Genomic DNA, 23,480 nt, shown 5'->3' with positions numbered 1-23,480 from the left:
TGCTGTAATTCTCAGGATGCCTCCAAAGTTGTAATGAGGATACAAGAAAATCACCTGAGTGCTGCCAGTCTCCCATAGCTTTTATTCAAATTCTTGGCCATATGGCCAGGTTCTCACACACCTTCCAAAAATGTGTTTTGAATAATCTTGACATGGAAGCCAGCAGGCTCCATCTGATCCTCAAAGGCAAGTAACCTGCTCTGCAGCCCACTCTTGGACTGCTTTGGAGGAAAAGACTGTGCAAATAAGGTGTATGAATAACTGAGGCACCAGCAAGCCCAAACCCAACGGCCCAGTTTTGGAGGCATTCTCTAGTATTAACTTAGAACCCTGCAAATCTATGCTGATACTGAATTCCAGGATGGGAATTAGATTAAAATGTAATAATAGCTCATAACAACTGTCACAGCACTAGCAAAACCAGCCGGCTGCAACAAGGCTTTTATCAGCAAATTCCAGGTTAAATTCAATAAGTAGTTCCCGCACCTTGCCCTAGCACAGCCACCAATCTCCCACAAGGTTTCAACAGTTCATCTACTGTCCGTGCTCTTTCTTCATCCTCTTCAGGCCAGTCCACCCTGCTTCTTGCCTCTGCTGCATCCAGAGCCTTCCTTCTCTGGGCTCCTCTCCCAGCCAGCCTCTCCTCATCCGAGCCCCCTTCTTCTCCCAGGGCCTCTCCTTGTCTCTCCTACATCTGGGGCACGCTCTCTCCTCCCCCTGCTTCTTCCAAGTCTCTCTTCATCCAGTGTTCCTCTTCCGTACCCCTTAGAGTTATTTAACAACTTAGAGCTCCACATTATCCACATCAGCCAACCCACCGCCCCTGAAGCCAGCCCACAGCTGTGTATTATCAATGTTAATTAACCTGCCTTCATTCCTCTACAATTCCTCTACAAACAACAAGTCTTCAAGGAAAAACAAGATGGAAAAATTAATCCAGTTCAAAGAAAGACATTTAAAGGAAGTCAGGGACTGAGGTAGGTTCCACACTTCTAACCAAAGTATGGATAGAAATGGCTACTGGAGCAGGATTTGGGATGAAGTAGTAGATGAAAATAAGAATATTCCAGTACACCCACCAGCACTTCTTTCTAGAGCTCTTAAAGAGAAGGACATGGAGCCTTGAAAAGTGCACTAAATTCTTCCTTAGCAAAGGACTGCCTTGACAGAACAGATTTTTTTTCTGCATCGCTGAACCTCAATCATCAGACACCTAGAACTGAGAGCAGCTGGTCATCAACACTGAATCAGAAAATCACAGTCTGAAACACGGGGTTTTCTATTCTGTCTTGTGCTTTCTTTTCCCTCTCACATTTCTCCTATCCTCTCTCTCTCTCTTAGCCTTTCCTGATTATACTGCCTCCTGCACAGACTTGAAGAAAGGAGGTGGGTCCTTTCGTGGTCTAACCTCAGCCAGCAACTAAGTACCTCACAGCTGCTTGCTCGCTCCCCTGCCCCCCCTCCCCCTGGTGGGATGGGGAGGAGAATCGGAAAAAGGGGAAAACATGTGGGTTGAGATACACGTGGTTTAATGATTGTAATAAATTAGTAGTAGCAATAATAATAACAACAACAATAATTATAATGAAGATAAGAGGGTGAGAGAGGAATAAAATTCAAAGGGGAAAAACAAACAAAAGAAAGCAAGAGATGTGCCATACAACTGCTCGCCACCCGCTGACCGATGCCCAGCCAGTCCCCGAGCAGCAATTGGTGGCTCCCAGCCAACTCCTCCCAGTTTATATACTGAGCATGATGTCAACTGTCAACTGTCCTGGCTCTACTCCCTCTTGGCTTCCTGTGCACCTGCTCACTGGCAGGGCATGGGAGACTGAAAAGTCCTTGATTTAGGGTAAGCACTACTTTGCAACAACTAAATCATCAGTATGTTATTAACATTGTTCTTATAAAAAACCCAAAACACAGCACTACCAGCTACTAGGAATAAAATTAACCCCATCCCAGCCAAAGCCAGGACAACAGGTTTCTTCACCTCTTCACTGCTTTGCATTTCTCCCCGTATTGTTTTCTGAGCTGCAGGAAAGGTAAGCGTATTCTCACATACAGTATCACATTAATCAACTCAGAATTTAGCAGAAGGAAAATTTCTTCCTAAAAAAGTATCAACTGACAAAATAAGAGAGCCTGATGACCTCTTTCTAGCAAAAATGCTCATTTATTATTTGTCTTTCAAAACCATTCAGCTTTCATATGAGAAAGTGCATGCTTTTGTTTCTGATTTTCATATGTGTAACCTAAACAATAAATTCCTAGACTTCCACATAACCTTTTTTTTTTACATGTTAACCATAGAGTTAAAAGTATGACAAATGTTTTTAGGACCAAGCATTGAATATTGTGCATCAATAAATAAACATTACCTGCCTGGGCTCATTTTTTCTTCTATTATCAAAACAGTCCTTTAGTCACTCTCATGTTTTCTGCACTTCAGAAGGCATCAGGACCCAGGCAGAGTGGTGAGGTGCAGAGCTGGATCCAGTCACATTTTGCAGCTGGTATTCTCCACCATACCCTCTCTCCACTCTTCCTTTACTGCTACCTGATGAATTGCACATCTAAGGAGGCCTTATGTATGACATACAGTAAAAGCAACTGTCTGACCTCCACTATGTCTAGATGGCTGCTTCATGTAAGTTGTAAAAGATATTCCAGTTTATATCTTGACATTGTAATCCAGGAATTCAGCAAAAATCCCCACATTTCACAGGTCTATTGAAACAGGAGCCACCAGCAACCAGGGTTTGAAGTATTTGTTGAGAAGAAAATTTTTGAAAGATTTAAAATGTCAAATTATTGGAGGAAGACTGACTTGTTTGATACATCAGCAGATACACGGAGAAACTAATGGCATTTAGTAGCTAATAGCACATGTATTGAGTAAAAGGCAGCAGTTCTACTGAGTGCAATGAAAACTATTATCTGTGAGCTATTAATAAGGATCATAGGCTAACAGAGCCCAGAAGTGCCTATTAAACCTGAAGAAATACAGTTATCAAGATGGAAAAACAACTGCAACACCATCACTTTCCAAAACCACTATTAGTCATCGATTATCTCTATAGTTGTACAACACAATGCTATCATTTTTTTTTAACTAGATATAGATATGGGGTAACTGTGAATAAAATCATAAACAAGTTTATTTGAATGATCAAAATTTAAGGTTTTATGATACCCAGCTGTCAACTGTATGTGGAGGAAAACTTCTCAGTGGGCACAAAAGGCAGAAATGGAGATTTAGGATGACCACATAAGAAAAAAATGGCCTCTTTCTCGTTTGTTAGAAGGAAAGCCAAGTATTTAAGTGAAAAGACAGAGTATCCGTTTTTGGAGTTCATGTTCGGAAGGTTGTTTAAAAATGGAGAACCACTGACTGCCCAGCAGCTGCGGAAGCATTTCAGGAGCTGATGGAGCCCTTGGAGTCCCCAGGGTAAATGCTGTGGGCGAGCCTTTCATAGCGAAGTTCTGACCTGTGATGGTCTGTAGCTCATAAAAGTAATGAATGTGGGCTGTTGGTTTGATTGTTGTTTTTTTAAAAAAAGAAAAACCCTTCTGTAATATCAAAAAGGAGTAAGCAGCATGGATTTTTTTGAGCAGAGTCCTTTCCAACAGAGGGGCACCTAGATGTACAGGTCACAGTAAATGGTAACTCCATCTTGATTGTTATGTACAACTGAGGAAACAGATAATTGTTTCTCACTATGCCCCAGCCATTCCTTCATATTATTTCTATCTCTATAGAAGGGAAAGAAAATGTATCCATTTGTTTGTTTATTTTCCTAGAGCAAGGAATCCAGATAAGACAGAGGTACATATGTCCAATAAGAATTTTAGAGTAACTTTAAAAAAGAAGCACCTAAAAATTCTCCCTCAGTATGAATATTTTGGGAATCCCAAACTATGAAGGGGTGATTTCAAACTGGGTTTCCTACCACAACTAAATAAGCATCTTAAAAAATCCTTTGCAAAATCCAGAATCTGAAAAAAGTCCATAGATATTCGATTCAGTTGCAATCTGGGTATCCAGTTTCATAACAACTGCATTCTATGAGAAAATGGCATCTTCCACATTGATATGGGATTCTTTAATTGTTGTATTGACTTCTCATTTAAATTGTACATACTTACCACATCCCAGTGACATTTTTATTCCTTCAGATATGTGACTATCCTTAGCTACGTTTGCATTAAGATTTATCAGTTAAATTAGTTTGACATGTTCAGGTCAACTATCAAATAGGATGGCAATGTCACAGATTTCTGAGAAAAGCCTTATGGGGGAGATAAAATGATCAGAATAATTAAATTAGAGATGGGGAATTTTCATGAGGCTCAGCTCTAAAACTGGAATAATATATAAAGGATCATAAAGAAGGATAATTAAGGAATTTGCCTTGAAGTGCATCACTGTCTCTGGATCTAGACTCCTCAACTCTATATATCCCAGTTCAAGTCTCATTATGGGTGCAATAGAGATAAGGAACAAAAATCCACATATAAAAATAACTTTCAGCAGTTAATAGCAGTTACTAATTGGCATGCATAGTTGAGTAGGATAAGCATGATTAGCAATCAAATTATATAATTAATTGCAAAGTATGTTCTATCATATTTTACAGATTCTTACAGTATTTTCTCTGTAACCCTCTGATTTCATCCTTCCTCAGTGCAAGAGGATTTTTTCTATAAAGGCATTTCTGTTCTGTCTTGACTTTCTGTCCTTTGCAAAGCTCTTGGCTCTGTGCTAAGTAGTCACAGAAAGTGCACAACTGTAACTAGGTATTCTATACCCATTTAAAAATTCTGGGAACTCTTCCAAGTATTTATCTACAAACATGAACGATATTTACAGCAAATGAATGTTACTTGATAACTTATGGGGATATGGAAGATATAGGGAGGCCAGTATACTTGAAAAGGGAGAGACAAAAATGATACCCCTAGTTTGTGGTAAAATTCAGTATTCAAAGATATTAAAGGTGCAGGGTCTCTGAAAAGTTTAGTTAAGGATATATATTTACGCACCTATATTGGATATACTAAATCCAAAACACAGAACTGTACCAGCTATTAGGAAGAAAATTAACTCTATCCCAGCCCCAAACCAATACATACATACGTATCTCTATATATGTATATGTATGTAATTATGTATAAATAAAGTGTAATTTTACAAAAAAAGATCTTTTCACCAGTCCATGACCATGACAATAATTGATTATAGGATCAGTAAAAAGTTCATTGAAAGGACAGAAATACAGATAACAAGATTGTTCTACATTGTAAAAGTCCCACAACACTTTTTAAAGGTACAAAATATAATTATGTACTAACAGATACTCTGATAAAAATCATTTTTTTCTTTTTGTGATTTTGATTTTTTTAAAGAATAAACATCCCACATAACAATAAAATAACACACACCTCTCTATATAATTCTAGGTATTTACAATGTACCCATGTTTGGCCATGTAATGTCTCACATGGTGAAGCACTAGCAGCATAATTTGAGCACATATTTCACAATTACATTGAACCAACATTGCTGAATCCATCACCATGTATTCTAATACATTTACTGAGCACAGAGTCCATAAACATTTACAGAATACTCTTGTTCAACAGAAGCCAAAACCAACAAAAAAGTCCCATTTAATTTCAGTAGAAGCCAATGCTTTACTTGAGTAACAACACTGCAGCTAGCAGGAACTATTACTACCTCATAAATTTTGCCTTTAACTACAGCTTGTGCCACAGAGGGACACATTCATTCACTATAAATCAAACACAGTTTATTGAATTTCTGATCCAATGTTATATAAAATAAACTCACCATAATAACCAACTTTTACATAGTTACTGTACACAGGAAAAGCTCTGGGTAGTGACAGAGGAAAGCTGATGAAAGGCTCTTTATAAAGACCCATACTTTCCTTTAATAGGCAATCATATGCTAACGCACAAAAAATAATAGGCACAATATGGTGTGTTGCAAAATTGATCATGAGTTTAGAGAATATTTTTACATTACTACACTGCTAATCTTTCACTGACACAATTTTCCCTTCTGGAGATTTGGGATAAAAAATATTAACTACTTGTACTGTGGTTTTTGACATGGAGGAATTATTTACCTGTAGGGAAACATTTTGATGGTATGATAATTGAATAAATTAGAAGAACAACCTCACTGAGAGCAATGGTACGTTCAGGATGACTAACACAATCCTTATAACGTGCAACTGGGTCATGTCACCCCTGCAATGTCCCACTAAAGCACATAGTAGATATAATACAAAGATTGGCCCAAACTAATATTCCAGAGCATCTCACCCTGAATTTTGATAGAAAGGCTAGAACTGAATCTGAACTTTGTGTACATAGAGATCTTTCTCATTTATTCATAAACATTTGTTTATTTTAGGCCTTCATTCCTTATGACCACTTTTGCCATTAACTTTGTTTTCTCATGGCCTTTTCTGAGGCTTCATGTTTGTTCCCACCACAAACAGCCAGGTCACCAGCTGCATTCCAGTGTCCTTCTGCTGAAGGCAGCCCCTCACTCACGCACTCATTTGGCCAGTGCTGCAGGACTCCTGCTAAGCCAACACAGACATCAGACAGGCACATGCAGTTCAACTCTGCCACAGAAGTGTCCTCAGCAGAAACCCAAAGCCCCGGCAAACCTCACCTGGTGGCCAGAGTCTCAGCTCAGTGTAACTGGGCCAGTGCAGCTTAGTCCCAGAAGCCACAGCTGTCAAAGGTGTTGACTCCAGCCCCCAGTACTGCAGCAGATATGGTTCTGCTGGACCAAAAGACAGTGACTGGAGATAACATGTTTCTGAACACCCGATGTCGACTAGTTTGTAAAGCTATTTAAAGGTAAAAAGTGGTATGAAAGTGTAAAGTGTCCTTCATAATTTTATAGAAATATTCAAAAATTACTTATAAAAATATTTTTTTCAGAGGTGCCATTTCTGTCACTGTTTATAATAATTTCATAATATATAGGTAAATGCATAGGGCATGAATACGTATTTTTTCTCTTGTTTTGTATCATTCCATCAGTCATGGAAACTTTTGGGGCAAGGGAAAGCACAAAAAAGAAGATTAAAAATATACTTTAGTGGTGTTGTAAAGTATATAGTCCATGTCCATTATGCTTTACAGTGAGTTCTGATTTGTACCACTGTCACTATTGCATAAAATTTTGAAATTTCCTGCAGAGGCATTGGGAAATGGAAAAATTTGGAGGTACCTGCTAACCATGAAAGTGACTTGCATGATAGAACTGAGACTGGGACTGGCATTTTCCTATATAAAATACATTATCTGTTTCCTTCACTGTAAGCCTTTCCCATGTCTCCATGAAAGTCATCTTTAAAGTGGAATTTTTATCACTATTACATTTTCTTATAACATGTGTGTTCATCCCTAACCATTTAGTATTGGGAATGACAGCATTTCCCCCTTTCCACAGTTCTTGTTTCATTCCAACAGCAGGTGGAAAAGCCTCAAAATAGAAGTAGTATGAGCTCCATTGCTTGGCACACTGAAAACTAAATAGACAATACACTAGAAAGGAAGTATAGGAAGAAACAGTTCTGCACTACCAGGAGATAGATTGGATGACCTGACCTGATAACTGGATGACCATCTCACTCTAATTTCCAGTACTTTGTAATTTACTCTACATATTCTCAAGATGAAAGAAAAGACAGAAGACCCCAAACATAATAACTTTAATGCAGATCTACTGCATAATCAAAAATTCCCTGTGTTCCTCACAGAAACCACTGACTTCTTTATCCCAAGCACACTACCTTCATGCAAAATTTTACTTTTCTGCAGAATATTTTAACCCCTAGACATATAAAGCAACAGCTTTGAAAAGACAGAATTACAGTCAATTTACTAGGTTACATAAATATCTGTTTTCCCCCTTTTCCCTTATACAAGAGTAATTATGGCAGTTTGGTATTGCCCTGCCAGTATAGTTTCTCTTCCACTTTTTTCTTTTTCCACTGGCAGAAAAGCAGCATCTTAAAAGTTTTTCTGAAAGTTTTGTTACAGAGAGCATAACAAATGGGGTTAACAGTGCTGTTCACATAGCATAGCCAATATCCAAGGTGCCACAGTGTCAAGGGAATGCAGTCAGAGCAGAATGTGGAGATCAAAACCATGATATTGTAGGGAGTCCATGTGATGATAAAAGCCAAAAGAATGGCACTTAAAGTTTGTGCTGCTTTGCGTTCCTTTATAAGAACCATCCGTTTCCTTTTGGTGATTTGGTTATTTACATTTGGATCCATGCTTTTGATGGAAGGATCCTTTGACAGAGCAGCAGAACAAGGAGTTATTTTTACTTTACGGCAACCATTGTTGGCTTGCTGGGTGCCATCAGCCTTAACCACCAACCGGAATTTATAGGCCACACATTTTTTATTTTTTTGTATGTGGCCTTTGGCAGGTGACAAAAAGTATTTCTGGTTCTCAAAATCACTTTCTTCAGGTTGGTCTTTTACAACATCTGTACTTTCATGAAACTCTTCTGTCTTACCTTTAGATGGACTTTTGTAAGTTACTTGGAAAACTGAATCAGTGGCAAGTTTATCCTCCTCTTCTGAAGATGCATAGCTGCTGCAGGTGGTTAACTGGTCAGCCTTAGCCCAGTCGTTACAAGTACTTGCTGCCTGAGAGGCTTTCACCGTAGCTGATGTACTTCGACTAGATGAAGACCAGGAAGCCTGACACCTCTCTCTTTTGACTAAGTTTTGTTGCTTGCAACTGAAGCAAGACTTCAGGAGAGCTTTCTGGGGCTTCATCATCTCAAACTCTGCCACAGATTCTGAACCTTGCAGTTCAGCAAGGTCCTTGGTACGTTTCTCTGTCTCTTTATAGATTCGGCAATACAGAATGGTCATCATGGACACTGGAATGTAAAAAGCAGCAATTGCAGTTCCAAAGGTGATAATGGGCTCATATAAAAACTGGATCTGGCACTCATCAGGTGGTACTGTTCGTTCACCCACAAAATACTGCCAGCACAAGATTACAGGGGCCCACAACACGAAGGAAATTAGCCAAGCCAGACCAATCATGATGCCAGCTCTTTTGGGTGTGCGTTTTGCCCTGTAAGTTAAAGGCCTTGTGATGGAAAAATATCTGTCAAAACTGATGACTAGGAGGTTCATCACTGAGGCGTTGCTAGCTACATAGTCCAGTGCTAGCCACAGGTCACAGGCAAGGCTTCCAAGAGACCAATGGCCTATGAGTATATAGGACGTATAAAGGTTCATAGAAAATATTCCAATGATGAGATCTGCACAGGCAAGGCTCAGCAAGTAATAATTGTTGACAGTTTTGAGCTGACTGTTAACCTTGAAGGATATCATTACAAGAATATTTCCCACTATGGTTATCAAGCTTACAATTGCAGTCACAGTGGCAATAGTAATGACTTCCCAGAGGCTATGCCCTTCTAACTGCTTATGGTTGATGGATGAACTGTTTACAAAAGTAGAATTGCTGAATAAATTTACTTCCATTCTTGTTCTTGGTGTATAGTCATCAGGATCTTAGCACTGTTGCATATTGCTTTCTGTACTCAAAAATATTCTTTTGGAGACAACTGTAAAGATCAAGGGGAAAAGAAAGAAAATGAAAGTAGCTCATTAAATAGCACAGACTTCCATTAGAGTTACCATGAAACACTTGTAAAACTATCAAATTATTTGTGCTCTCTTTTTGCATTTTGATTATTGTTTCCACCATTGAACATAACTAAAACACACAAATGTACTATTTAGGACAAGGTATTCTGGCATCTTATGACCTTTCTAAATGTAATCAAAACAGGTATTGTTTCTTAAGACAGTCATGCCAGCTCATGTATTTTGAATACCTGAGGAGACACCTCACATATTCTTAAAGACAGATATTCAAAGTTTTGCAGTGCAATAAGACAGCGAGTCACTGTGTTGTTTCCTACAGTACTATGTAGAAGACGTGTCAGGATTTCAGAAATTATCTTTGGAGAATTTGGAGAAGTCATCAACAGCAGAAAGAAAGTAAGAGGAAACTGAGGATGCATAGGGAGTTAGGAACCAAGGTGGTATGGTGGCAGCAGGAAACAATTAGGTGTTAGAAGTGCTTGAGGCAATAGAAGGGGAGTCTGAGTTAAGGAAGCAGGCAAGGCCAAGAAGATGCTTTTGAAAAAATAAGTTAGGCAGGAAAGACTTTTCCCTATTAGGAGTCTCAGGACAAAGAAGACTGAGTGAGGCATGGAAGTGCAGTTTGGGTAGTTTAGGTGAGTGAATGGTAGGGCTGAGGATTGAAAAGAGTAAACTGAAGAAGCAGCAGCAATGGATGACCACAGTGACAATGCAACAAACAATTTAATACTCGCATAAGCAGTGAAAGGTGGAAATGTCACTGCTGTCACTCTATTAATTCATGCATGCCTCTGATGTCCATCTTTTCCTACATTCTTCACTGCTGTTTTCTTGTCCCAATGAATGCATGCCTGAATTAGGCAATTTGGTTCTTTCACAGATATCCACTGTTGGGTTTTTTTGAGTTATTCCATCACATCAGATGATGCTAATCAGTTGTTTGATGCTTAATCTTGCTAGACTGTGTAATTTTGGATAGTAGTTAGTTTTTAAAGTCAGAAATGAAAGACAAATTATTAACAGTTTGTTTACTGGGCATCTAGCCAGTATAAAACCGGTAAGACAATCCCCTTTTTTTTCAAAGCAGACACAGGTTCAGCTAAAATTATCACATAAATCACCTATTAAAATCCAACTCTTAAGGCTTTAGGATTTTCTCTGCATCAAATCTCTATTATACGGTCCTCCCTATCCATCCACGCCACTTCTCTGTGTTTTCGTCTTCCATCCTAACTCTCAGAACATTATTTTCTTTGGGCTTGGCAAGTGTCTTCTATTAACCGCAAGCTTTCACAGCTTATCCTTTTCCCACATGCCAACATCTATCTTTTGTGTGAAGTAGTTGGGTCCTGTCTTTCAGCTGAATACATCAATATTTTATAGCCACTAGCTGAATTTTCAGAAAAGCATCTTATTTGCTTTCATTGTTCCCTCCCCTTTTGTCCCAGGTCTCCTAAACATCCACAGAAGTATATCATCTTTCTTCTTCAAGCCCTCCCTAATGATTACCTCTTGTGATGAAATTCAATAATGGTGCATCTCCTGGCGTACTGAGACCACTGCCTATCATACTACCTAAAATGGTTCTCCTCCATCTGTGTGTGTCTGTCATCTTCCATCTTATATTTAGATGTTTGTGCATCTGTATTCTGCTTATACACAGCATACACTGAGCCTAACAACAGGATTCTAGTTCAGCTATAGGCCTTGCAGCCTAGCAATAATCGTAATATATGCATACTGACCATCTGTATGCTTGGCGCCCTACAGCCTCCAGAGCCAGTCTAGCAGCCAAGAATAGCTAAAGTGCCACAGCGTTCTAATGAGCCCCATGCAAGGAAAGACATTTCATCCTGCATTCTGCAAAGACTTCTGCCAAGTCAGAGCTGTCCTGATGGCTGGGCGTGCTGCCTTTACAAATCTTTACACAACCTTGAAGAGCAAGAATTCTTTTAATGTGAAACAAAGGTGTGGAGCAGCTGCATGGCCATGATAGGTAGCTGAGCCATAAGAGATGAATTTGTGTGTCTCTGCTACCTCACGTGGCTTATGCTTTTTTTTTTTTTTCCTGCAGACAGTCAGTGCAGTTGTTCTGCATGCCAACAGCTCCATGTGATTAAATTTTTAAGCATAGCAGTGTGGTAATGGGTTTAGTGTGGCAATGTCAGGGGGCAGTGAGGGCTGGCTGCTCTGCAAGGGAAGGTGAGTCATGGGTGGATCATGATACTAAGGCAGGTGGGAGCAGAGACCCCACCAAGAAGCAGGATGTGGAGCAGCACATTTGATTCATGATCAGGGCCAGAGACAGTGGTCAGGGTCATGCAGAGTCCAGCAATTGCACAGCATGTCCATAGTGATGAGGCAGGTCTGAGACCAAGCCAGAGAGTCCAGTCAGAAGGTCCGAGTCAGGATCTTGTTATAGTTGAAATTGAAATAGCTAGAGTCCGAAATAAATTCACTAAGTATTTATTAAGGCAGGAAAGCAAAAACAGCGCTGGGCAGACGGGGAGTCGCAGCTCCATCCAGGCTCGCAAATTCAGACAAGTAACGCAGCCCTTTTATTCTCAACTTCAAGGCCGGTTTAAACAGTTATGCTCTCAGTCCTGTAGCAAGAAGCCGTACATTACAAACTAAACTATTTTTACACTAAAGTCTAGACGAAGACAAAGTTGTCATAGTAACATGAGATTATGGTTTAACATTGGCCTTGAGGAGGTACATCTCCAACCTCATGGTTAACAGTTAACTCTTTTCTCACCAGACAAAACATTCTCAAATCTGTTACAGCAAGATCATTCCTTTTGTTAAAAACCCCTTTGATCAGCAAATTACCCTTAGTTACTTATTACAATCTGAGTCAGGATTGAGGTGGTAGGAGACCAGGTGTAGACGTAGCCACTGCCCAGCTGGGATGTAGCACAGATGAGGGCCAGCAGCACAGTCTCAGCTTAAAAGCAGTTGCAAGGGAAAGGAGAGGGAGTCCCTTGCTTCTAGCATTCTTCGCAACAGGCCTGATCAGCAGAGCAGCTGATGTTGGGCTTAGCCAGGTAAACTAACAGCCAACAGTGCTCCTAGAAGGGGCTTGTGCTCTGGGCCTTGACAGCTAATGTATCTGAAACAGTGCCAAGGTTCACAGCCTTTTTGCAAGTTGCAAGATTTCAGCAAAGGCTAGAGATGGTCTTAAAAAGGCACCAGCTATGAATGTTGGGCACATGGATAAACCTCTACTAACTTCCACATTTGCCTGACACCTGGGGCTGAGCAGCTGCTTAGGATGATTATAGGAGATTGTCTGGACTTTCTGCCTTTTTTTGCCAGAAGATGACACTTTTTCTCAGAAGAAAGGACTAGAGGTTGCCCAGACACTGTGGCTTGTGATGCTTTGTCTTTTGGTCACTTACCTTCCCTAACATTATGGTTTAGGAGGAAAGACTGCTGAAGCTACCCCATGTGGTCTGCAGACTTCAGAGCAAGAGCAGAAGGAGAAACTGTTGTCCTGACAGAATTGTTCTTGGTTTGAACTAACGGGCACGAGGAATGCTGGTAATAAGGTATAGAAACTATTATTAGTTTCTAAATAAAAAGCACTTTCATTCTCATCGTGCAAAGCCTTCCCTCCCTCATGGACTAATTTACTGTGATGCCTATAAAAACTGTGATAGTAGCTAAGCTGCTAGTGTGCAAAGATCTCTTCTTGGCATGTTGACCATTGTCATCATCTCTTCATACTCTATCATCTTTTGTCTCACAGGTCTGTGTTAACACTTCACAGTGTTACGTTTTGTTCTCTATTTGTGTAGCATTCAGAGCAATAGTGCCTGCGAGTAGGACTTCCATGTGCTATGGTAACATAGTTTATGTTAATTGTCTATCATAAGAGATGATAATAATAGGAAGATCAAAATTAAATTACAAAATCAGAATGCACATGTACAGTATCATGACTTTGCTATCTGTCTCATAATTATTGATGCATGAACTTCACGCCTGTGAGCTGTAATGATATTTGCTATTTGTTGCCACATATTAGTGATATTTTTTCAATCTATCAGTAAGTATTAATTAATGTGACTTGTTAAATTTGTACATATAGTCAGCTTACAGTTATCTGCAGGCAGATTGTTCATGTCACAGATTAATTGCACCACAGATGCAGGCACAGCTTGGGTTCACCAGATTTTATTAGCTCTCGCTCAGCACTGAGTCTGCCAGACCTGTGCTGGCTGCACAAGGAATCGTTTAGATGCCTTTGCAATGTGCTTGCCAGTGCTGCTCCCTGCCACTTGATTTATTTGCTTGTGCTGCACTGGAGTCATGCTAAGCTAATTTACTGATTCGCTGCACGCTATGCCCCAGAGCTAAGCAGCCTTCACCACAGGTAGTAGTGCAGAGACACTACGGCCCATGATTTCACAGGACAGGAGTTTTGGTCATGTTTTGCTTTAAGGACTACTAGGTTTAAAAACCAGACTGATATTTTAACACATGTTGTCAAATGACAGCCTGCATGCTCCAGAGAAATTGGGCAAGCTGCTCTGAGGAAACTGGTGAACTTCCCTGAGGACAGCATGGATGCCCACCTAGTTCACGCAGAGCAGGACAAACCAGCCTAGCTGTATGGCACAGGGCTGTTCCCGTGGCTTTGAGTCCTCAGAGCAGGGTGCTCCTCAAGAGGCTGCAGAGTCACTTCATGCACTTTACATGGTGCAACACCCTATCAGCCGGGGCTGGGTTGCTTTTTCCCTCATTTGCTACAGAAAGCTAACTTTGGGTCCTGCACTTGGGCCACAACAGCCCCATGCAGCGCTACAGGCTTGGGGAAGAGCAGCTGGAAAGCTGCCTGGGGAGAAAGGACCTGGGGGTGCTGGTCGGCTGAACATGAGCCAGCAGTGTGCCCAGGTAGCCCAGGCCAACAGCATCCTAACTTGTATCCAAAACTGTGGCCAGCAGGACCAGGGCAGTGATTGTCCCCCTGTACTGGGCACTGGTGAGGCCGCACCTCAAATCCTGTGTTCAGTTTTGGGCCTCTCACTTCAGGAGGGACATTGAGGGGCTGGAACGTGTCCAGAGATGAAAAATGGAGCTGGTGAAGGGTCTGGAGCACAAGTCTTATGAGGACCGTCTGAGGGAGCTGGGGTTGTTTAGTCCAGAGAAAAGGAGTCTCCGGGGAAACCTTATTGTTCCCTAGAACTACCTGACAGGAGGCTGTAGCAAGGGGGGTATCAGTGTCTGCTCCCAGGTAATGAGTGCTAGGACAAGAGAAAACGGTCTCAAGTTGCTGCAGGGGAGGTTTAGATTGGATATTAGGAAAAATTTCTTCACTGAAAGGGTTTGTCAAGCATTGCAACAGGCTGACCAGCAAGGTGGCTGTGTCACCATCCCTGGAGGTGTTTAAAGACTCATAGATGTGGTGCTTAGGGACATGGTTTAGTGGTGGACTCAGCAGTGCTGAGCTAACAGTTGGACTCGATCTCACAGGTCTTTTCCAACCCAAATGATTCTGTGATCTATATGGCTGTAGCTAAGAGCGCTGTTTTCTAACCATTAAACGCATTTCGGTTTGCTTTGAGTACATGTGGAAACCTGTTTGTTACGCCCCCTTGCCCGCTGAGATCTGCGGAGCGCACAGGGCCGGCGCCGCCGCGGCCCCGCCGGGAGGAGCCGGGCAGAGCACGGGCCGCCGCCGCCGGGGAGGCCGGGCCCGCTGCCGAGACCCGCCGCCGCGCTCTGCCGCCGGCGCCGCAGGTAGGGGGAGCTGCTGAGGGCGCGGGCGCCGCCATTTCCCTCAGTCGCCCTCCGCGGGCGGCCTCTTTCCGGGAGTAGGCGGGGACCGGTGGGCACGGGCCGGCCCGGCCATGCAGTGTGAGCGGGGTGGCAGCCGGCCCCGCAGGGAAGGCGGCCGGCACGGCCGGCGGCGGCCAGGCGGCGCGGAGAGGGCGGCCGAAGCGGCGACTGAAGGAAGCGGCAGGGACGGCCACGGGCGCGGAGGAGGCGGGGGCCGGGGAAGAGGCGGCGCTCACGGGCAGCGAAGAGGCGGGGGCCGGGGCAGGCGAGAGCCTCGAGGTCGCGGGGCAGCGCCGCCGCCCGCCGCCCACCAGCACCGGCGGGTAAGCGGGAGGAGCGCCCGCCCTGCGCGGCGGCGGGGGGAGGCGGGGCGCCGTGCGGCCGCCGCGGTGGGGGCGCAGCTCTTCCCTTTCCCCTGCTCCTCCCCTCCGAGGCTGGGCCGGGCCGGCAGCTGCGCCCCGCGGCCGGGAGCTGGAGGTGGCGGGGTGCAGGCGGCGAGGCCGCGGGGTGCAGCGAGGGGGTGGTGGGCCCGGGCCTGCCAGCGTGACCTCCCCGAGCCGCCTCGGCACCTGCACCAGCCCTCTGCCCCTCGCTTCCACCCCGAAACAGCAGCAGCCGGCACCTGCGTGCTCTAGTGGAGAAACAGATGGGGATTTTCTGGCCGAAATACATTTTTATAATTCTGTGCTGAAAACTAGAAGTCTCGTTTGAAAAACGCATCTGAAAAATACATCTCTCTGTGCCAACGGAAATGAAGAATTGCTGAATATTTTTTGGCACAGCTGATGAGAAGTGGAGATTAGCTTGTGTCTTGTCTAGCCTGTGGTGTTAGCAGTGAAGCATTGGTATCTGATTCACTGGAACGCGTATTTGTCATTCATGCAACTTGATGGTTGTGCTTCGACCAATTATAAAGTGTTTTAGCAGATTAAAAGTAGCACAGACATGCCTAAGAGTACCACAACTACACCTTCAGTTTCCTGTGGAGATGTTAAAATGCTTTCTGCAACACACTGTGGTGTGAGATCAATACTGTGCCTTTAAAAACAGTTTCCATTTATAAATGCTTTGACAGGCCTACATTCAGACTGTCTTGCTTTCGTTAGGGTTGTTGCAACATGGAAACCATGGTTGTCCCTGGACTGGCAAAAGATCACAACCCAGTGCTGATTGGTGTTGGCAGCACTGGGAGTCCTAATGGAGATGAACCAGCTGCTCCCCTGTTTTCGGCATCATGTTGATTAGATTCACTTTGACTTTTATGATGCCATGGCTTTGATTTGACCCAGCCAGTGTTTTATCTATATTAGAACTCCCATGGTTGCTGATGGATTTAAAAAATGTAAAATATTCATCCCTCTTGTCATTGTATTTAGATACATTTTTGCACTCCTGGTTTGGGAGATAGAAGATGCAGCTGGATTGGTACTGTTACCTAGAGCACTGGTCAGTAATTTCATTTGTAAGGGATATAAATTGCCAGTTCATACTGATGTGTACAGACAGGTTTGGATTCTGTATGTGAAACAATGGAGGCGGGGGGGGGGGGGGGGGCGGGGAATTCAGCAGGGTTTTCAGAAGGAAACTTATATCCCAAACTGTTTTTTTGTTTTGTTTTTTTGTTTTGTTTTGTTTTTTTTTTGTTTGTTTGTTTTCCCAAGTCATTCAACCACTTCCTACTAAGTTGAAATACATTTATATCTGTGTTCTCTCTGGTACTTTTGACCCAGCAGGACCCACTTCATAATTTAGCAGGTGTACTCAGGAAGGGAATCACGTTGCATGCATATTTTGTCCGGATTGTTGTTTGAAGTATTTCAGGAAGCAGTTGAAAAAATATCTTCTGGGACAATTAACAGTATGTTTTGCCTGATCGCTGTGTTATTGACTGATATGCTCTTCATCGTAGTCTACCACAGTGACTTTATTTTTGGCCAAGGCTAATACGAGTTGGGTCTTTAAATGAGAAGTAATAGCTAAGATTTTCCCAGAATGCCACTAAAGAGTGTTTAAGACTAATGCTTTTCCTGTACTGGAGGCTTCTGGTATTAAGTACCTCATGGTCTCTTAGCACACCTGCCACAAATCTTGTGTTTAGCAGCTTGGACAGGACTGGCTTCCAGCAATCCATCCACATAGCATCAACAGCTGTGCCAGCCTGCAGCTGCTGCTGTCTAGTGTTAAATCTGAGCCAATCTCACAATCTACCCCTTCTGAAACAGGGAGGATCTCCTTTTGCCTCTCCTTTCTTCCATCTGCATGGTCAGGCATGGTTTCCTGTACTGTCTGATGTGTGCTAGACCATATTTTCTGAACAGATTCAGGTCTTACCTGGCAAGAAATTGCCCACTTTTATTCTCATTTCCTTGGTGTTCACTCTGTTCAGCCAAGTGACTTGTTTAACACAAGTGCACCCACTCAGTGAGAGGGTGTTTGGCTCAGAGTAAGTGGTTTGGGTGAGAGGAGACCCTGCTGTCTTTCAGCAACAGAGGTCAGATCTTCTCAAGTGGTGATGTGTGAATTGCAGACCTGGCGAATCATGAAATAATACAGGGAATGTGGGTGGCCTTTCTACATCACTTTCCATATCGTGTGCTGAGAAGCTAGAGTCTTCTCTGAAAATATCTGGTGAGGGTTTTTTTTTGGTTTTGTTGGGTTTTTTTCCCTGTCTTTCTGAAATGAGCCTTAAAGTTCTGTGAAGGGAGGCTAAGGACACTGTTATATTGTTTTGCAATATATAGGATTTCCAAGGGTGATTCTAGCTCTTTTGCTTTCTAGGGTAAAAATTGTGGAGGATTATACTCTGTGTTTCTACGCTGCTGGTGTAAACTTGGCATTTTGGAGGGATTTTCCTACTAGATTTGGATCATTCTAGCATTGTATAATCAGGATGTAGATGACCTGGTATTCTTTCTTGAAAATTATTTTAAGTCTAGGTTCTTCTATAGTTTTAAAGCTATGCTAAATTTATAGTTTTATTTGTTTATACCCCATTTGTTTATAAAACTGTTGCTGCTAAGCTTGATATTTAGGTAATTATTTCTGGAGCTTTTGTTGTTGCTTGAGAAGTTTCTTCTTTATTGTGTCTTCAACTATGAAAAGCTTTATGACAAAATCTACATCAAATTGTATTAAAGTAACCGAGTTTGCATTTGTTGAGCCTGTTATGGACAGAGCAGTAAAATGCAAGTAAAATTATAGGCGAATAGATTCAGTACAGTGTAATAAGGTTGTAAATAAAACCAAACTTCATTAAAACCTCTTGGGAATGCCTAACATTTTTTTACAGTGAAGTAGCAGTTGGCATTAAATTGCATAATATTTCAGAGTATTTCTTAGTCAATTGCATTCATTTAAAACGGCTATTCATCTTCAGTATTTGTGTTTTGGATGTTTTAATTTAGTGGTTCCTAAGCTTGTGTTTGAAGCTACAGGAGGACATTATTTCTGACCTGTACAACAGGGAAAAGTGTAGTGGTGGCATGTTTGCTTCTTGGTCTTTTGTGGTCCAGTGAAGGCTGGACACCACTTTGTGTTTTACACTACTGTAAGTGCACTGTAATCCTTTGTTTTTGGTAATAGGTGATCAGCTGTGCTGCTTGCAAAGCCTGTCAAGACTTAGACTTAGTACTTGCTGAGTCAGTTCTCCCCTCCTCTACTGGGTGCTAATGTAGAAGGAGATCAGGGTGCTATTTCTTAAAAAATAATTATAAATTACTTAAGTCATACCCTGCATGGTAGATCCAGCTGTGGATCAGTCTTAAAGATGAGATTTCATGATTTCTTTTGAGGAAATAGCTCTCTAAGGAACTCCCCAACTCTGCTCTTGAAAGAAGATGCAGGCTGTTTCAAACATGGAATTGTTTTAGAAACTGTGGGAAAAGTGTTCTTATTCCTTGTTCAGAGGAAAAAGGATCTTGCACTCGTTACGTCTTTTTTGTAACTAGTGTGCATGTTGATTTCACTGCCTTGTTTACTGAAGGTTTTGGTCCTCCCTTCAGAAATGAATCTGTGTCTAATTATGACCAGCTGGTTTACCAAATGGCAGATTTCTTTGTAGATCTGTCATCTTGAATAATTTTCTGTTGTTTCTGTCTGCTTTAAGTCATCTATTCTATGCTAAATAGAACACATTTGCAATTATTAATTTTTAGTAATGTGGAATTACAATGCTTAAAGGTCCGATTGACCTTGGCCCAATGCTATCTCCTGCTTTTATTCTAACGCCTCTAACTTACTCAGAATTTTATATACTGTCAGAGTTTTAAAATTGATCCAGTTTATCATTGGGCATGATACTGGGTTTTATTTTCATTGTTCTTGTCCACATCCTTTTATGAGTAGTTTAAGGAAACTTTCTTTTGTCTTTTCTGTTTATTACAGTTGAAATTTACAAAGTATCCTTTTAACTTCCTTTTCAGTGATACACTGAGTGTACATGTGATGCTGCTGTTACTTCAGTGCAGCTGGAATTAGGAAGTCAGTTTCAATGGTCCTTTCCTGGCTTTGCGCACTGGTTGCAGTAAACACTTTACTGTTAATGAATGGAGGTTAATAGGCTGTTTCTAGTGCAGTCTTTCATACTTCTGGTTAGTTTCATGGTGACATCACACTTATTTAGTGTTTATTATATCTTCATTCTTGTGGTCCCTGATCTAAGAGACCATCTAATGCTGTTAGCATCAGATAAAATTTTCCTATTCAGTGTGAGTTAAAGCTTTACAGTCTAAACAACTGTAAAAAGCAACCTGTTCACAGGCATGGTAACAAAAGCTTGGATTTTTCAGACACAGATACATTTGATTTCGTTTAGAACACTAACAGAGCTTGTGCAGATAGAGGAATAGATTTCTGGATCTTGAACACAATAAACCCTTTGATGTTTTATGTTAATGTTCTCAAAAGGAATTAGGAAAAAACTTATTAAATTATTGTACATCAATTTATGAACTGCACTTAATTACTAGTGAGGAGTGAAGAGCTTCCTTTCTCAGGAGTTTCTCTACTGTCATAAGGTGTGAAGAGGCACAAACTGATTGTGAATGAAGTGTGGATTATTTTATTTTGAGTGTATTGATTTAGATTAAGCATCTTGAAAAGTATGTGAACAAGTGTGAACAACAACTTCTTTAGGGTTGGTTCAGTGTCAAACTGGTGTTTGTTAAATGGGATTCTGCAAGGTTTCATTCTGTATGTGCCTATGTTAAGTGTTTCTATTAATAATTCTGATGAAGGACTGAAATATACAGTGTTAAAATTTGCAGACAGTGCTAAACTGGAAGGGTGGGCAGGAGGGTGGAGCACAGAACAGTCTCAACAAATGGGAGAAAAAGCCTGCAGTAAGGTGTAATTCAAGGTCAAATATAACACTACTACGTTTATGTGGGAAAAATGCAGAGGTGTGTGACTGGTTAAGCTGCAATTTTATAGAAGGGAGCTGGCAGTTTAGTGGATGAGGAGGTATCAATTAGCAATGCAGTCACACTGAAGAACTGGTTCTGCTTCTTCAAGGTTTGGACCAGCTGGGGAAAGTTCAGAGGGAGGGAATGAAGAAAGATGTGAAGTCTAGAAGATGTGACCTAGGAAGAGAAGTTGAAGGACCTGGTTCTCTTTTCTCTCTCTCTTCCTGTCCCCCCTGCCCCTTTTCTTTTTTTGTCTGGTGAAGGGGACACTGGTACAGCCTGGATAGCAATGTTTCGTTAAGCAGAAAGGCAAACATGCGTTTTAGGCAGGACAAGAAGAAAAACATTCAGAAGGAGGAGGCTTAATTTGGGCATTAAGGATAAAACTTGAGACTGAAATGGTGGATGGATTGTGTAATGCATTGTGTAGGAAGTACATGGAGATCAGTACAGAAAAATGATGTTAAAGGTTTTAAGAACATGGTGAAGGTTACTGAGCCTACTCAGTAGAGCTGCTGTATAACCACTTGTCACAGCCCTATTTTTTTCTTCTGTTTTTTCAAGGCTGTCTTAGCAATGGAAAATAATAAATGTTTTTTATCCAGCCAAAGTGAATTTATTCTTTTAAGTTTCTAGACATTAGAGAAATCCACTTTTCACAGCTCTGGGGACTGCAATGTTTCATAATAATCCCTGACTCTTTAGCGTGGAATGATTTAGTGATATTTATTATTATTCGTTTATCATATTTTACCAACTTCCCTGCTAATTCAACTTGAAACACTTTTAGTGAAAGCATTCCATTACACAGGTGAACGTGCAGCATCATTGCTGCATAACAGCTTCATGTCTGACTTTGGGTGGGTTTTTTTGGTACCTTCTTTGGAAAGAGCACTTAAATGCTTTTGTTCCTCTATTTTTCCCCCTCTGGTCTCTGGGGCAGTAATTTGGTAACTTTCAAACAGCTTTTTTTATCAGCTCTGTATTTTGTTAATTGTATGAAATCACATCTTTCAATTGTTACCTTATTTAGATATAATTATCCCATAAAATGGAGTGGATTTTGGCCAGAGGAAATGTAAACTGTGTAATACCTTGAATATTGGGGAGGCTTTCCCAAGGACTTCCCATCTTATTTAACTGAACATGTTAGAATTTAGGGAAGAAGTAAAACCTACGGTTTTAAGAAGCCGTCCATCCATCTTAAAATGCGTTTTGGCCACGGTGCAGTGCTGGTGGTGACCAGCAGGTGGCGCAGGTGGCCCGTCGGCCCGCGCCGGCGGCTCCCGGGCTGCTCCGGCACGGCCGGCCGCCCTCGGGCGAGGGGGAGCCCGCGTTGGGGGATGGAGGGTCGGGGTGCCTGCACGTCGTGGCAAGGGAATGTTTTTCTCGTCTGTTTTCTGAACGTATAGCGGAACGTTGGAAAATCACACATCTGTGATTCGCACACACATATATAATTCATTAGGACTCGCTCCTGGATATTTGTGCCAAACACAGTTCTAACGGGCAGTTATTTGTAGGAAGTTAGTAATCCTCAGCTAAAAGAATCATGTTGTGCTACAGGGATGTGTGGCTGGGCCCAGAGAACATCGTATAGGGTTTTATATGGGTACATCAAGTGAGAGATAGTAGGTATTTATGTTGAAGGACAAAATTTGTAGAAGTGATGAAATTTGATCAAAAAATTATTCCACACAGTACTGCTTCTGGTTTCCTCACAAAAGAAACTGGGTAGTTTCGGGAGCCCTGTTATGGATTTCCAGCCAGTCTAATGGTGCTGCACAGCCTTTGTAGCTATCAGGTTTCACTGTATTTTAAAGAAACGAAAAAAATTGCTGATTATTGATTCAGTGGTGATTTAGGGCCTTATAATAAGTAAGAGGAATATTTCTTACAGGTTTGCATAATCAAAGGATTTCAAGCCTGTGTGATTCAGTGTTCTATGGTAAGACATAGCAGGGGGTCCATTTCCCACTGTTCTCTTTCAGGTATGTGATTTCTCTGGTTTTTTATGTGCATGTGAGTTTTCTTTTTCTTTCTTTCTTTCTTTTTCTTTTTTTTTTTTCTTCTTTTTTTTTTTTAATAAGGCTTTAACTTTTCTGCACGTAGACTTACTAATACATCCTGCTGGTAAGACCTGTACATCTACTGGAGTATGTGAGAATCTTGCCTCAAGGTCCTGTTTCTATTCCTGCTTCACTTTTCCCAGAGGATAACCGTACAATTATAGGCTTTACAGACTTTCTCTTTAACCCTGGAATAGCCAGCATCTTTGTCTTGTAGAGAATAGTGATGATTCTGGGCCAGAGCTCTTCCTAGGCTACTGCTCTGTCACTGGCATGTTGTGAGGCCTTCAGCTTTTTCTGATTGCTTGACAAACTATGGGTTTGGGTTTTGGTCGTTAACTTTCTTAATTTTTATTTTTTTACTTTCTGTATTCTGTTTCAGGCTGTACTACTCAGGTAATGCTGCTTTGCTAAGGTCACTGGCTTACTATGTTCCTGTTACTTTACTTCGTAACAGCAACAGAAGCTCAGGTGATCCCATGCTCCTTATTTCTTTTCCTTCCACTTCCCCGTAATTCTTAGCAAGGGTG

The 23,480-nt window shown here is 41.6% G+C and overlaps 2 protein-coding genes across 3 annotated transcripts in view; one reads left to right on the top strand and one right to left on the bottom strand.

The window, feature by feature from the left end:
- Window positions 1-7,747: 7,747 nt before the first annotated feature.
- Window positions 7,748-23,480, bottom strand: part of CHRM5 (cholinergic receptor muscarinic 5) — a 47,260-nt gene continuing 31,527 nt past the window's right edge. Inside the window, exon 2 of the mRNA XM_056346518.1 lies at window positions 7,748-9,652. Coding sequence (XP_056202493.1) covers window positions 7,986-9,569 — 1,584 coding nt within the window. The 5' untranslated portion in view covers window positions 9,570-9,652 and the 3' untranslated portion in view covers window positions 7,748-7,985. The remainder of the gene's footprint in view (window positions 9,653-23,480) is intronic.
- AVEN (apoptosis and caspase activation inhibitor) overlaps window positions 15,486-23,480 on the top strand; it is a 94,753-nt gene continuing 86,758 nt past the window's right edge. The window contains exon 1 of one of the 2 annotated variants that reach the window (XM_056346519.1): window positions 15,486-15,802. In XM_056346519.1, the coding sequence (XP_056202494.1) occupies window positions 15,551-15,802 (252 nt within the window). In that variant the 5' untranslated portion in view covers window positions 15,486-15,550. Of the gene's footprint in view, window positions 15,803-22,786; window positions 22,830-23,480 lie in introns of those variants that run through there. The other variant, XM_056346521.1, reaches the window with a different exon arrangement.

Source organism: Falco biarmicus, chromosome 7, assembly GCF_023638135.1.
Source record: "Falco biarmicus isolate bFalBia1 chromosome 7, bFalBia1.pri, whole genome shotgun sequence".
Taxonomy (NCBI): domain Eukaryota; kingdom Metazoa; phylum Chordata; class Aves; order Falconiformes; family Falconidae; genus Falco; species Falco biarmicus.
The sequence above is the reverse complement of the archived record's forward strand: the minus strand, read 5'-3'. Positions and strand labels throughout refer to the sequence as shown.